The sequence below is a fragment of the Xiphophorus hellerii genome, chromosome 11, assembly GCF_003331165.1.
Source record: "Xiphophorus hellerii strain 12219 chromosome 11, Xiphophorus_hellerii-4.1, whole genome shotgun sequence".
Classification (NCBI taxonomy): domain Eukaryota; kingdom Metazoa; phylum Chordata; class Actinopteri; order Cyprinodontiformes; family Poeciliidae; genus Xiphophorus; species Xiphophorus hellerii.
In genome coordinates this window covers 10,945,935-10,960,743 of record NC_045682.1, presented here as the reverse complement: position 1 = coordinate 10,960,743, position 14,809 = coordinate 10,945,935, and the positions used below count along the sequence as shown (strand labels likewise).

Sequence of the window (14,809 nt, the reverse complement as noted above, 5' to 3'; positions counted from 1 at the left end):
AAAACTTTGTCAAACCAATTTTTCATCTAATTTCAAAGTTCAATCTGCTGCAGCATCCAGTTGCCATTAATTGGAGGGAATTTGATGAAGCTAGAGGGATTGTTTTTATTTGTTAGTTTAATTGTACATATTTTTGGTAAGAAAAAAGTTACAAAAAGCTCTGTTGTTCTCAAAATTATTCATACTTCGGGCAGATTTAGTTTTCAGTTAATCTTTAAATTTTCGAGATGCGTTTCTTCTGACAATGTTGATGCTTTTGGAGTGGCCTAGCCAGAGTACCGGCTTCGGTTTGAGCTGATAAACCTCTTGATTGGGAAAAATAATCTAAAATCTAAAATACACCAGAGATAGTAATATTAAATATGATCGAGCTTAACTGTGGTATACTGTATTAAAGTGACGTGAGCCATTATCAGTAACTGAAGGAAATATGGGGCTACAGTGAACGAAACATAAAATTTCTCCAAGATGAGGAAGAATATAAGACAGAAACTAGCTAGAGAGGTTGCCAAGAGGCATAAAGTAACATTGTAGGAACAGCAAAAGTTTATAGCAAGTACTGTTTGTGCTCTGTATGTGACAACAACCTCTTGTATGCTCCATATCTCTGGAGTAAGAAGTAAGTTTGAAAGACAGAAGTCTTATTTTCCCAAAGTATCTGGATCTGATTAAATGAGCTAATGATACCAAACTGGGACTCTATCACCATAGTTTCAAAAGGCAATGAAATGGTACTATGCATCAGCAAAAATAGCACCATACACATAGTGAAACAGGTTCGGGGGAAACGTTTCTTCAAATTGTAGTGTATATTTTTGTTTAGGTGGATAAGCATTTGAGCAACATCTCTAGGGCTTTGTTGATAAGTGCCTTAAGGTGGCAACCGTTTCTAAACTGAACAGAACTGAAATTGAATTTGAAAACGGAAGAAAAAGAGAGATATTATACAGCATCATTGTGAACCTATTTTGTAAAATAAAGGCGTCAATAGAAGAAAAGTAGATTTTTTTTCATAAACAGGTTGTCAACTCCCCTGCATGCAAAGTGTAACAGAAACTGGACCATGAAAGGACAACACCACATGTACAGAAGTCTTGCTGATCTCTCAGAATCTGGACTATTAGCACTTTCTTTGTTTGATTAATCTGTAGTTTAGCTGCTTTTGGAAGAAACAGATGTTGGATTCACAGTGCCAAACATTAGAAAGACCCTCCAGGTAGTTACTGCAGAAACAACTGTGATGGCGTAGGGGGTGTATCATTGCCCAAGGCATGATTGATTGGGTTAAAAGGTTTAATTGCTGCAGAATTATGGAGATAAATCAGCTACAATAAAGGAGATGTCTTTTCCAGGGCAGCCTGCTGTTATTTTGAAAGCAAAGCTTCATCGGCGCTGAGAGTGTTTGCTGTACTTGACTCTCTGCAGTACACACCTTTCTCTGCATGGCACATCATAAAGAGGAGAAGAATGCTACAGTTGTGATCGACTGAGCAGCTGGAGCTTTGACTTCATGTTTAATAGAAACTGCTTATGAAACCTAAACTAGATATTCTCAGCTCTCAAACTTAAAAAAAATATTTTTAATAACAGCAATGGAAAGAATATTACACCTGCCTGCTACCTTTATTTTAATGCACATTTAAAAACAAAAAAGAACCAATTTACTTATCTGTCTGCTACAGAAACGTTCATAAATAATTACAGATTCTACTTTATGTTGACATTTTAATATAAAATCCATCATTTTGCTAAAAAAAAAACCCCAATTGTTCCAACAAAAATGGGAACAAGTGTCTTTGCAATCAAAGTTGAATTCAATAATTTTTCCACTCTTCTCTCATGCTTTTGACTTTTATATTTTGAAGAGTAGCAACAAGAAGTTGTTGTCTCCATCGTTCACTTAAATAACCCAGGGAATATGAGGTCATGGATTACTAACCTGAAGTTCCTAGACGCAAATGCATATGAAAAAGTAAACATTAAAATGCTTTAGTTCTATTTATTTTACAGGAATTTGTAGGCTTGAAAGTAAGTTTGCTACTGATAAAAATAATCCTACAATGGGACCCCCTCATGAAAAACTGTTCTTAAATCAAAGATTGGGTTCTTCTAAAGCAAACATCAACAATAACAAGTACAGCATTATACTTCTGCAGGAGCATATACATTTACTAAATAAAGAGGCTTTTCCCATCTTTACCAGGGAAACTGATTCAGCTTGTTTTCTTTTGACTTGTCAGCAAGTTTTCCCGTTTTGTCAACTCTGTTCATGAAAACATTTTAGTGTTTCTCCTTGATGTTTAACTCATTTACTGCAGCTTTTAATCTCTGCTGAGTTAGAAGTAGCCCACACTGAACCATGTCACATCACAGCTTCAATAAAGGACCGTCAGCAAGTTGTTAAGCTGGTACGGCCACCTGTCCCAGCTCACTCTTCAGCATAAAGCTCCTATAAGATATGGAGTCTTGTACTCAGAGGGAGTACTCTCGTCATAGATTCTTGTGCTATACCTTCTTTTGATCAATTAAATTATTTCTAGTAAAATATAGTCATCCCAACATAAAAACCTGTGTTAGTATCAGTTTAGCTGGTAAATTTGTGTTTCAGTTACCATCATGGCGTTCAATATCTCTGTATAGGTCAAGAAACTCAGACAACATATGTGACATGCACTCTGCTGGATAACTACGATATGAGGTCTCCTGCAGTCATTATGAAATGAATGCATGCAGGTCGTATTCCGCTGCATTAGGTTATGATAAAAAAAAAGTCTTAAAGTTGCTTCCAATATGCCAGACTTTGTTTGCATCAGACTCTCTCTTCTCCGTATGTTCTGGATCAATAGTTCTCCATGCTTGAAGAACATGAAGGTCTTTTCAAGTGTTTCTAGGAATTTGTACGATTTTCCTGTTCGTACTTAATCAGTCTTACCTGGCAATGGAAGGTACACAATCATGCGTTGGCGTGTGGGGGTGTGTGTGTGTGGGCGTGTGCGGGCGTGTGTGTGTGAGAGAGAGAGACAAAAAGAGAGAGGACAGACAGAATATAAGAGAAGGAGAATGATAAAATATTTCGGGCCTGGAGATAATAAAGAGAGGATCTATCTGTAAGAATAAAGTCACATATTTAAGTATGAGTAAAAGAAAATGAAGATCTGACACTGGGCATGCTCATTTGTGCCAAATTGTCATCTCACTTTTTTTTGCTGTGAAAATACTATTTTCTGTTGTGCTGTGTCGTCTCTCGTATTTTTGTAGATTAATCTAAAGAGATGGGAATAAAACGAGCTTTTGTGACACATATGTTATAAAACATCCCTCTAAATTTGTGTATGTTTTCTTTTTCTGGATGAATAGACTAATCGTTTTTCTATAACAAACAAATAGTGCAATCTGTAGCTGATTTCGTTGAGTATTTGTCAGGTTTTGTCTGATATTTGAAATGGGAAACTAATTAAGATTAACATTGTTTCATTAATAACTTGGGTTTCTTCTGCATTTAATACACCTGGAATCCATTCAAATTTTGACATGCTACAACCAGTAGTGGTTCTTGCATGAATGGGAGCCTGGGTAAATCTCTTTTGCAGTCCCCCAATCAATATGAATGCAAGATATCTAAATTTAGAGGTGGGATAAAATGTGTCGCTGCCCTGCACACAAAATAGTCCTAGTAGCAAGCAGAGGGCGCCAACTCCCTATTGACTGCACATGCATAAAACCAATAAAAATGTATTTATGGCTCAACTGGCAAGTAAGTTAGATCTGCTGCTTGTGCGCTCCATTTCTAATGCCACCCTGGGCAACTGCCCATAGACACGTTTATAAACGCCAATGGTTGCAGCCAGAAATGTAAGTATATGTTAGTGTGATTTTCTTTGATATAAGAACAAGAAATAGTGCACAACTATTAAGTAAAACAATGATCAATTTTAATCTTTTTTTTTTTTTTTTGCTTCTATAAATTAAAAAAGTTTAATTTGACTCGCCCTTTGAGTCAGAACTAGAATCACATTTTGCTGTAATTACAGGGTATGTTTGGGTATGTCTGAACCAGCTTTGTAAATAGCTTAGGCACAATTAGACTGGATCTGTGGGCATTTATTTTTACGTTTTGCAGCAGATTCCTAATTGGCTTTAAGTCTGGGTTTTAATTGCACAATTGACATGGCGCCACCTGTCAGTCATTGTACGGGGTTTGTCAGAAACTGACCAATCGGTGCTCGCAATTTGTCCCTAAGTACACGCCCCTTATCTGGAGGAACATTGCCGGGGGTTTATCGTCGCTAACGGCTGCGGTCATACAGATTTCGAAGAAAATAGTAGGAAATCACGGTCCAGTGTTGTCAGTGAGGAACATGCAATCCCGCCGGGCGGAATACAATTTATGACATTTCCAAAACCTAAACAAAGTGTGGAATAATGCAAGAAATGGATCAAGGCCTGCAGTCGACCTCATGTCCACTTGAATGAAACTGTGAGGAAGGGCATCTAACACTTCGTCTGCACTAAGGTAACTGGTAGATCAATAAGTGAAGGTAGTTATGCTTGATTTTATGTGTGCAAATTCCAATGGCAGCTCTACAGCAGCGTGAAAACGTGCTGCAGTAACTGCTGTGTTTACATGTGAGCACCTTTTTATGCTAATTTATTTTTAAGCATTTACCTGAAGGCAGATTTTCACAAGCAGGTATTATTTAAATTATTAGTCACCCGTTTTCTACGTGCACAATGTGTCCGCCACAGTTTTCACAGTCACATCCAGTGAGACTTGAGCTATAACGTTGATTTCCGTAATCCGTAAATAACCTTACTGACCTGATGTAGGACTCGTTGGAGAATTTTGCTTCAATAGAGGCAAAAACGACAGGCAAGAAAAAAAAAACTAAACTAAAATGTTTCGGGTAGCCACTGAATTCCCCAACACTGTTTGCTTGTCTGAGGTTTGTTCTACTTCCGCTTGTGGGCGGAACTAGCGTCATGCAGGTCTGCATGTTGGTTTAGGGTCATTTTTCTGCTGCAAGGTTAACCTCTTTCTCAGTCTAATGCCTTCAATTTCTACTACTTTCTGTTGTCCTATTTCATAAATGAAAAAAAAAATACTTTGGAGATTGTGGTTGAAATTTGGCAAAGGGAGAAAAAGTTTAAGGGGTATAACTATTATTACCCCATTTCTTACTGTGTGGCTGTTTTTAGACTAGTTGCATCTTTGCATCAGTGAATATATTGACAACTGTGTTCAGAAGAAGGTGTGTTAATTTGTGGAGTGATGGATTGACATATTGCTACTAACCATTGTGATCGTTTTTAATTGAACAGGCCTCTATTTAGCTTGCTTATTTTCAGATATAGTGATGTTTTTCTTTTTTAAAAGAAGCAGCCTCGTTTCCTCACAAATCTGTCACGGTGAAGTGTGTGCAGGTCGCAGCTGTTGCATTGAGGTGGCAGACAGACTGAATTTCACCCCGAGCTATGCATCTGTCTGTGACCTGAAAGAGTTGCTTCAGTGAGCTGGATGTTGTGCATGTGTGACAGCTGCCTGATGGCTTCAGGGTTCTGCTCCTGCGCCACAGTTTGTCTGGTGGCTAATTTAACTCATATGTATCTATAAATTTACCTTTGAAGAGTTTTAATTGAGCAACCTGACATCAGTGGCGTGCTCTTATAGTATTAGAGTACCAAAAATGTTCTTTTAAAAACAAATTTCTAGTCCCTTTATGTAGACCTTCTGCTCCAATTGTTTTTCTTGAGCTGACAAGAGAATTTGATGTATATTTATAGGGTGTGTGGAAAAAAAAAAGAAGAAACAGTCATGGCCATTTCAGTAATTGGTCACTCATTTTCTTGTCCATTAGGCACTTTCTTGCCATCATTCAGGTTTTTACTCCACATTCCAAAGACAGAATTTAACAAGTTATATTATGACACCAGGGGCAAATTAGAATCCAAGCAAAAAAAAGTTCCTGCCGTTACTCACCCTTTTTACTGGTAAAGTTAGAGTTTACGTAACCCCTTTTTGCGTTACACATTTGAGAGAAAAATAAATTTCATAAGCCTTCATTTATGTTCTTTATTACACCCTAAAACAGGGATGTCCAAAAAGTGGTCCACGGGCCATTTGTAGCTCTTGAAACGCTTTTGCGTGACCCATTACTGTAGTTCAAGAAGGGTACAAATATGTAAATGTCTGATTCCATTTTCTTAGGATGAGATATCAAACAAAATATTTGAAACAAGAAGTTGACGGTTCATTTCAACGCAAAGGATTTATTATGCATTTATAATTTTTTTTTTTTTGCTCTGATTTTAATTTCATAGTACATTTGAAAAATATTTAGCAACTTTTACTCAAACCCAGTTTTACTTAAATTTGCTGTTTATTAATCTTGGCTGATAATGGTCACCAAACCAGTGTTTAGGCCTGACCGCATTAAGTTGAGCATATTTACTTGAAAGATTTAACAAATTCCAGTTTTCTTTTCACACAACCATAAGTTCAGTCATGTGGTAAAAGATCAATTGTGGCAGAAGGAGACTTTCTCATCTGATGCCAACAATCAGCTCAACATCCTGATTGAGGCATTTCTAAATGGTCGGTGTCTTGTATACCAATGTACTGTGTTTATTACACAGCAGTATAATCAAAATAATATCTTACTGCTGTTTACCATTTTATCAGGTACTTCCTGACATCTCTGGACACAAAACTGGTAGGTAGATATTTTCATAAATGGGAAAATATAAATAGTCATTATCTGTCAACTAAATATAACAAAATATGAGATTTTAAAAAGGAAGTCATGTTCTCCTGTCCTGAAAGACTTTTGTTTCTGAATAAGAAAACTTAAGTTTAACTAAGCTTTTGTTTCTGCACTCCTTTCAGTACCAAGATGAACACTGGCATGTAAGTGTACTCTGAGCTCCTCTTACTTCTGAAAAATTGTTAGAAATTGTTGGGTTTTAGAAGAAAATGTTTTCTTATTAGCACTAATACAGTTTAATGTAGACATTATAAAGGTTATGTCTGTCATATGTGAGGTCTAAGCTGCTTGTCTGGCATTTCACCCTTGCAGTCCTCCGACGATTATTTCCAGAGTGTGAAAACGTCACTGATGAGATCAGTAGCGCCTGTGGGCTAACTCGCCACATAATAATCCCTTCAAAGCTGATTTTAAAAAGAAAACAGAGCCGATGAAAAAACTTAACATTTTATTTGTCTTCTCAAATATGAAGGAAGGAATGAAATGTGAAAATAATTACTTGCTGTTATTTGTGTAATCCTCCTTTAAAAAGATCTAGATTTCTCACTGAGCTAAAGGAATTCCAGGAACAGAAAATATGTGCATGGAGATTATCTGGATCGGTTTCCCAAAAGACTTAAAAACACGAGAGAGGCAAAACAAAGCTGTGTTTTCATAGCCTACTGTAAGCATACAAAAGTAACATGAGGCAGTTGTCACTCTTATCACTAGAAAAATATTTTTAGCACTTAGATGTGCTAAGGTAAACTCAAATGTTGCCGGTTCAGTTCTGAATTCTGGGTCTAAGCTCTCCGTGTGACAGATATTTTGCGCAGATGGAATGACTGTTTCCTTGTCCTTTAATCACACTCGCAACAAAACAAAGCTTTGGATGATTACATATCAATGCTGCAATACAGAATTACCTCTAGGCTGTTGGAGGACAATGAGCTTACTGTAAGATCTGCTGGATAAATACTGGGAAGACAAGTCTGCAATTCTGTTCTGGTTAAGACTTTGAACATGTTTCCTAACTGCTAGCGACTTGAGAAAGACCATAAAATGTGTTTGAATAGGAGCCAGGGTAAAGTGTGTATAAGTCTGGCAAAGTGACATGGAAACTAATGTCTTTGGATTTCAGCCCTTTATAAACAAAAATCATTGAAATCTCCATGCACCCAGTAAGAAAATGATTTTAGGTTTTAAAATAAATTTCTGCACCACTTTGTCAGGGGTTTCAGTAGGTGTGGAGGAGACTTAAAGTAAGAAGAACTAAAGGTCACTATTTTAATTAAATGATAAGCAATAATCCCAAATAATGTAAGTGAGACTTACCATTTCACTGAGCCCATTGAATTCTAACTCTGAGAGCTGCAGACAGCTGGCTGAAATCTCAGGGAGCAGCAGGACTGGGTCAGCTGGCAGTGTCAATGTAAATCAGATTTGAACTAATCTCACAACAGCTATTGTTCATTAATCTCTTTCTTAAAATTAATTTTCTGACATGAAAGTGGGGTTTGTTGCATATGTATATATTTCAAATAGAATTTGATTCAGACCAGTGAGGACAAATGAGCATGGAACCATTGTCTACTATTTAATAAACTGCTAATATGCCAACACAAGCCAGTGCATAAATGCATAGAAGATGTAGAAAGTTAAATAATTTTCAATTTTTATTTACAAAAAAAAGAAGAAAAAAGTTTGTATTCTGCCCCATCTAATAGTATTTTGTCTCTTCCAGTTTCGTACATATAAAGATTGAATTATTTTTCCAGTAACAGCTTAAGCTTAGTCAGACTTGAGAGAGAGTGTCGGTTAATGACATTTTTCAACTCCTGGCATAGATTCTAAAGTGTGTCTAGGTCTGGACTTTGACTGGACCATTCTAACATATGAATCTGCTTCAACCATTCTGTTCTAGCTGTGAATTAATTCTTAGGGTTCTTGTCTTGCTGTAATTTGAACCTCTTTACCAGTCTCAGCTAATAAGTCTAAGTATGCTCCTTTGGTTCTTCACTGCTGGTTCATCTACTCAATATGCTTTGTGCTCAAACGTTGCTAAGTCTTCCAGCTCTGTTTAATTTTTACGTTCTTTCTTCAAGTGTTTGGATTTTTGGACCTTGCTTTGTTCTGTATCTGTTTGGCATATTAAAAATGTTTTTTGTTTTTTTTTTTCCATCCACCTCTGCATCTCTCTAGGATGCTTTTCCAAAGGCAGGCCAGCTATTGGTGTATGGCTAGTGGAAACTCAAAGATTCACTGCAGTCATACTTGGATTAGAAATCGTACTTGGACCAAATTAGCTGACAAGCAAAGGCAGTGGGATGTGTTTAAGCATATTAGAGGACAGGGAACTGAATTCAGATGGACAAATTTAAGAACCATATATTATTTTATTTCTTACAGTTCATAATTATGCACTAGTTTGTGTTGCTCTATTCCATGCAGCAAAGTTCACTAGATTTTGTGTTGAAATGTCATGAGATTCAAGGAGTGTGAATATTTTTACAAGGATAGGTGTAAAGTCCTGCGACAGACTGGCGACCTGTCCAGGGTGAACCCCGCCTCTCACCCGAAACATTTGCTGGAGATGGGCACCAGCACCTCCTGACCCCACTAGGGACAAGTGTGTACAGAAAATGGATGGATAGATGGATGGATAGGCGTAAAGTCACATTTTAGCAATGATGATACTTAATTTTTTCCACAAGAAGCTTGAAGAAAAGTAACACAAAGTGACTCTCTAACCTCTTCTGCTGCATGCTGTCTCTATGAAGCAACTTACACAATAAATGCTGTATTTTTACAAACATATTCTATGTACTCTGACATAAACAGAGAAAAGAACCAGAAACAAAATGCTCACAATGCAAAAAACAAAACAAAAAAACCTTAGCCTCTCATGTTGACTTCACCACAATGAGGCAGTATATGATCAAGATAGGGAAGCAGGAGAAACTCCCGGAAAAAAAAGAAAAAAGTTTGAAGGGATGACTCCTTTGGGAATGTCACAGCAGTTGTTAGGCCTGCGGCCCCTGGAGTTGGAACAGTGTCAAAAAAACTCAAAAGCCCCACAGTTGAGTTCAGTCCGGAAGATATGTCCAGTGCAACAACTGTGAAAGTCAGTGCCATTTGGATTTCAGTGTGATCGCTGGAGTGAGCCAAGTTTTATAAGGTTGCAGTAAAACCTGGGCAGTTAATTCTGCAGGCAGCTTAGAATATATGTTTCTTTGACTAAACTAAGCGTAATGGTGTCTCCTGGGCAAAGACAATCATGTTCAGCATTGGACTGTAGAAAAACAGATGGCCAGTAGTAACTCTATCCAGAGATTTGTGTAGATAAACACATCTATTGCTGCCTCTCTACTGAATATCCCCAAGATGCAAGAAATAAGTCATTTTTAACTAAGACTGTTCCTGAAAAACAGGGAGACTGGACTAAGAGCACAAAAATATGAGAGCAGTGCCACAAATAAAATCACAGTGGAAACGTTACTACAACACAAAATCTCAAATATGGAGAGAAAACTCGCTTTGTTGTTACTATTCATTGGATACCTCATGATATCATTTAACTTGTTTTATGTCTGCCAGCTCTACTACTGCTCTTGAAGGCAGTTTAAGTTTATCCAACCTTTTGAATCATTCAGTAATTTGCAGCTATCTTGGGCTGCAATACTCTTCCTTCTGAAGCTGCAGCCACTGGATGTAATTAATTATTGAAACTTTTTTTTTCTTCTGTGTGTAACAGTTATGGGCTAGACAGCTAACTGCGGCTACATAAGCAGCATCGGAAGAGTGGCCTTTTAAGGAGCCTGAGGTGTGAAAAAACACAGGAGGCAGTGCTTTTAGTTTTGGTGAATATATATATTAAGTGATTTGAATAAAAAAAACATACAATTACAATAACACAATGAGACACATGAGAATTGACTCAGAATAAATTGATTTCCAAATCATAAAGTCCATAGTCCATTTCTAGCTCGCCATCTTTCGATCCAGATGAGGATCTGATCCGACAGGTGGAAAAAAAAAAAACCCGACCTAAAAGGTCAGAAAACCCATTAAGTGTTTTATCAGAAACAAATATAATACAAAGGAAATAATTATTAAATTTAAACATCTAGTTTATGCATACTAAATGCAAATGCAATAATTAGATTCCTAATAGTTAAACAAACATTTCAATCAGGTTAAATTAACCATAATTTAAATAAAACAAAACAAAACTATCATATTTCAACTAATCAATTTAAAGTTAAAGTGCACTTCCAAAATATCAATCAAGAAAAATAAAATAAATTAATTGTCAAATACTCAAGCAGAGTGAGGGAAGGAAAATAAATAAATAAATAAATAAATATACTGCGCAATATCAATTTAAGTGTAGCTACATTCTGTTCTGATCAATTTTAGTTTAAACTTCAGTGCCTCGGCATCAATGTAAAGGTGTCAGAATACGCACAAACTTCAGCAACAAGTTTACCTTTTTGAAGAGAGTGGGGCGTACTTAGCCACAATCAGCACTAACAGAATCCTGGTGACGGTCCAGGTAAGCAATGCCAGTGATTCTAATAAAACAACGCTCCAATGAGCAATCGAGCAGAAATACCACAAGGAAAAAATAACACTGTTAACAAATAAACTCACCCAGCAATCAAATCAATAGGTTCAAAGATTGTTTGAGGAATTCCTGAGGAAGACGCCAACAGCAAGCCACAATCACAGTGGAACAGGTGAGGATCTCTTACTGCGCACTGGAGGCGTGGCTTTAAATAAGTTAGCAGCGTTCGGGCAACACAGGAAGTGGGCCCGCAAAAATAAAAGTCCTTTACTAATTGTGGGTTACAGGTTCCCCCCCTAAACTCATGTACGGCCTCGTACATGTAACCGGCTGGTGACACACCACACTGTCACATGATGTAGAGGTCACAGAGGTCTCATCCAGTTCCAGAGCAGATGTAAAGATTGTACTGAGTCCTTGAAACAGGGTCTGGATGCTCTGCAGAAGTGGATGACCAAGTGTTGAATACTGCAGACGAGTTGGTGGCTGACGTGTTCGGGTAGAGCGTCTGACAGGTGGTTCAGGATCTGGGCTGGAGAGTTTTGCAGAAGAAGAATCACTTAACATGCTGGATTGTCCTGGAGAGGATGCAGATTCTGGGTGAGGAGAGACAGGTCCTGATTGAGAGGAGGGATTTTCCACAAGAGGCTCTGAGTCATCAGAATCTGTTCCATCTTCAGCCGTTTGTTCCATGTCCAGTTCAGCAATAGGTTCAGGTCCAGACTCCACTTCCTTTTCCTCACCAACCTCTTCTTCCAAAGAGCTCTGGGGATGCTGGCCAGGCGGATCCACAGGCAGAGGAGCGACAGTAGATGCAGGAGCAGGTAAGTCAACCTCAGTTGTAACTCTGGTGACATAGGAGCTGGAGAAATCAGGTAAGTCAAATAAAAACAATTCTTCATTTTCAGGGTCTAAAAGATCTACATTTTCTGAAGTCTCAGGTGCAATGGCTGTTGTTGGCTTTGTCTGTTCTGGTTTAGAGGCTGGGGACAGGTAGCCACAAGGCAACAGCAGGTCTCGGTGGAGGGTCCTGATGGGACGATCTTTGCCTTCTGGTTTGACTGTGTATACTGGAAGAGTGCCGGCTTTCTTCTGAATAATATACACGTCTGATTCCCACCGGTCTGCGAGCTTGTGCTTGCCTCGTAGTTTGACGTTTCTAACCAGAACTCTATCTCCAACTGAGAGTTCTGCAGCTGTGACTTGCTTGTCAAATCTGAGTTTGTTCTTCCACATGACTTTCTCAGCGTTTTCAGTTGCAATCTTATAACTTTCTTTGAGATGTGACTTGAGCTTTTCAACATACTGTGAATGAGATGTAGATGGTTTTTCAGACACAGGCAGTCCAAAAGCTAAGTCAACAGGAAGGCGGGGTTGCCGACCAAACATCAATTCATATGGGGAGTATCCAGTGACATCATTTCGGGTACAATTGTAAGCGTGTACCAATGGCTTCACAAAATCTTTCCAGTGAGTTTTATCTTCTTCTTGCAGCGTACCCAACATGTTTAAGAGTGTTCGGTTGAATCGCTCCACAGGATTACCACGGGGATGGTAAGGTGTGGTCCTAATCTTTTGGATTCCTGTGATCTGACAGAGCTCTTTGATAGTATGAGATTCAAAATCAGTCCCTTGGTCACTATGGAGACGCTCTGGCATTCCATAATGGACAAGGTAATTCTCCCATAGCGCTTTTGCTACGGTTTTGGCTCTTTGGTTTGGGGTTGGCACTGCAACAGCATATTTTGTGAAATGATCAGTTATCACTAGAACATTTTTGGTGTTGCTTCGGTCTGGTTCTATTGAGAGAAAGTCCATGCAGACAAGTTCGAGTGGTCTTGAGGTTTTAATGTTAACAAGTGGTGCAGCTTTCTCAGGTTGTGCTTTTCTTCGGATGCATCTCTCACAGCTCTTGAGTTTGTTGCAGACATCAACTGCCATTCGTGGCCAGAAGAACCGTGATCTGACGAGGTCCAGAGTCCTTTCTGTGCCCAAATGGCCCATCTGGTCATGAAGCTGGTTGAGGACCTCAGGCCGCCATTCCTCTGGAAGTACAAGTTGGTAAGTAAGCTCACCTCCAATATTCCTCCTCCTGACAAGAACATTATTATGGAGCTCCAAGCGTGTAAGCTCTCGCAGGAGTAAGGGCAGATCGGGGAGCTGTTCCCTCAGAAATGGCGGTGGGTTTTCCCCTCGTTCCAACTGAGCGATGATGTGCTGAATGACTGGATCGGCTCTCTGTTTGTCAGCAATTTCACCTTCAGAGAAAGATGGCACAACAGGTGAAGAGAACTGTAGATCATTAACAAAACTGTCTGGTAAACTGTCAGTGTTAATGGAGAGGGTTTGCACAAGAGCAGCAACCTGGTCCAGGTTGGGTGAGCTGTACACCAGCTGCCTGTCACATATTGCTTGGACTGAGTGCTGGTCAATGGAAATACAGGATGGATGTTCCAGATGTTGTTCAGTGAACTTCAATATTCTCTCTTTCTCCTTAAGAGACAAAGGATCAGCCACCTCTTCAGCATGAGGTCGCCGAGAGAGACCATCAGCATCCACATTTAACCTGCCAGCCCGATAAATGATCTTAAAAGTAAAAGTTGAAAGAGCAGAAAGCCATCTATAGCTTGTAGCATCCAATTTAGCAGAAGTTAGCAGATATGTCAATGGGTTGCTATCTGTAACCACAGTGAAATCGGATCCATACAGGTAGTCATAAAATTTTTCTGTAACTGCCCATTTGAGGGCCAAAAACTCAAGTTTATGGGCAGGATATCGACTTTCACTGCGGGACAGACCTCTGCTGGCATATGCAATCACCCTGTTCTGCCCATCCTGTTCTTGGTACAAAACTGCACCAAGGCCAGTAGAGCTAGCATCTGTGTGTAATATGTAGGGTTTACCTGGGTCTGCAAATGCAAGAACTGGTGCTGTACTGAGCTTCCGGATTACCTCTTCAAAGGCCTGCTGGCAAGCAGTTGTCCAGCGAGAAGCAAAGGGTTCTTTGGGGTCAAGGTAATGTTGCAACTTCATCTGTTTTGATTTTTTCTGACAGGGTGGATATCCAGCTGTTAACTCATTGAGAGGTTTGACCACTGATGAGAACCCTTCCACAAACCGGCGATAATACCCTGCAAAACCAAGGAATGATCTGAGCTCTTTTAAATTCTGAGGAACCGGCCAAGATGTTAAGGTGGAAATCTTGTCTGGATCTGTCTCCACTCCATCCCTTGAAACTACATGTCCAAGGTAGCGAACAGATGTCTGAAAGAAAACACACTTTTCAACTGACAGCTTCAATCCAAATTCTTTCAGGCGTTGAAGAACTTTCTTCAACCGAAGTTCATGCTCTTCTAGAGTTGGTGCAAACACTATTAAATCGTCAATGAAAACAAGCACTTCTTTTAAATTCATGTCTCCCATGCACCGCTCCATGAGGCGTTGAAAGGTGCTAGGAGCATTAGTTACACCTTGAGGCATACGATTAAATTCGTAAAATCCA

The 14,809-nt window shown here is 38.9% G+C and overlaps 2 protein-coding genes across 3 annotated transcripts in view; one reads left to right on the top strand and one right to left on the bottom strand.

Annotated features, from left to right (window-relative positions):
* nrg2a (neuregulin 2a) overlaps positions 1 to 14,809 on the top strand; it is a 96,480-nt gene that overhangs the window by 1,449 nt on the left and 80,222 nt on the right. The gene's annotated exons all lie outside the window — the stretch shown is intronic.
* LOC116728147 (uncharacterized) lies at positions 10,516 to 13,445 on the bottom strand. The gene is made up of 3 exons (XM_032575981.1): positions 11,394 to 13,445; positions 11,230 to 11,314; positions 10,516 to 10,787 (listed from the first exon to the last, which is right to left on the bottom strand). The coding sequence occupies exon 1, from the start codon at positions 13,309 to 13,311 to the stop codon at positions 11,578 to 11,580; it is 1,734 nt and encodes a 577-aa protein (XP_032431872.1). The 5' UTR covers positions 13,312 to 13,445; the 3' UTR covers positions 10,516 to 10,787; positions 11,230 to 11,314; positions 11,394 to 11,577.

Excerpts from the sequence above, each read along its gene's own strand:
- LOC116728147 (XM_032575981.1), bottom strand. The coding sequence starts at position 13,311 with ATGGGCCATTTGGGCACAGAAAGGACTCTGGACCTCGTCAGATCACGG.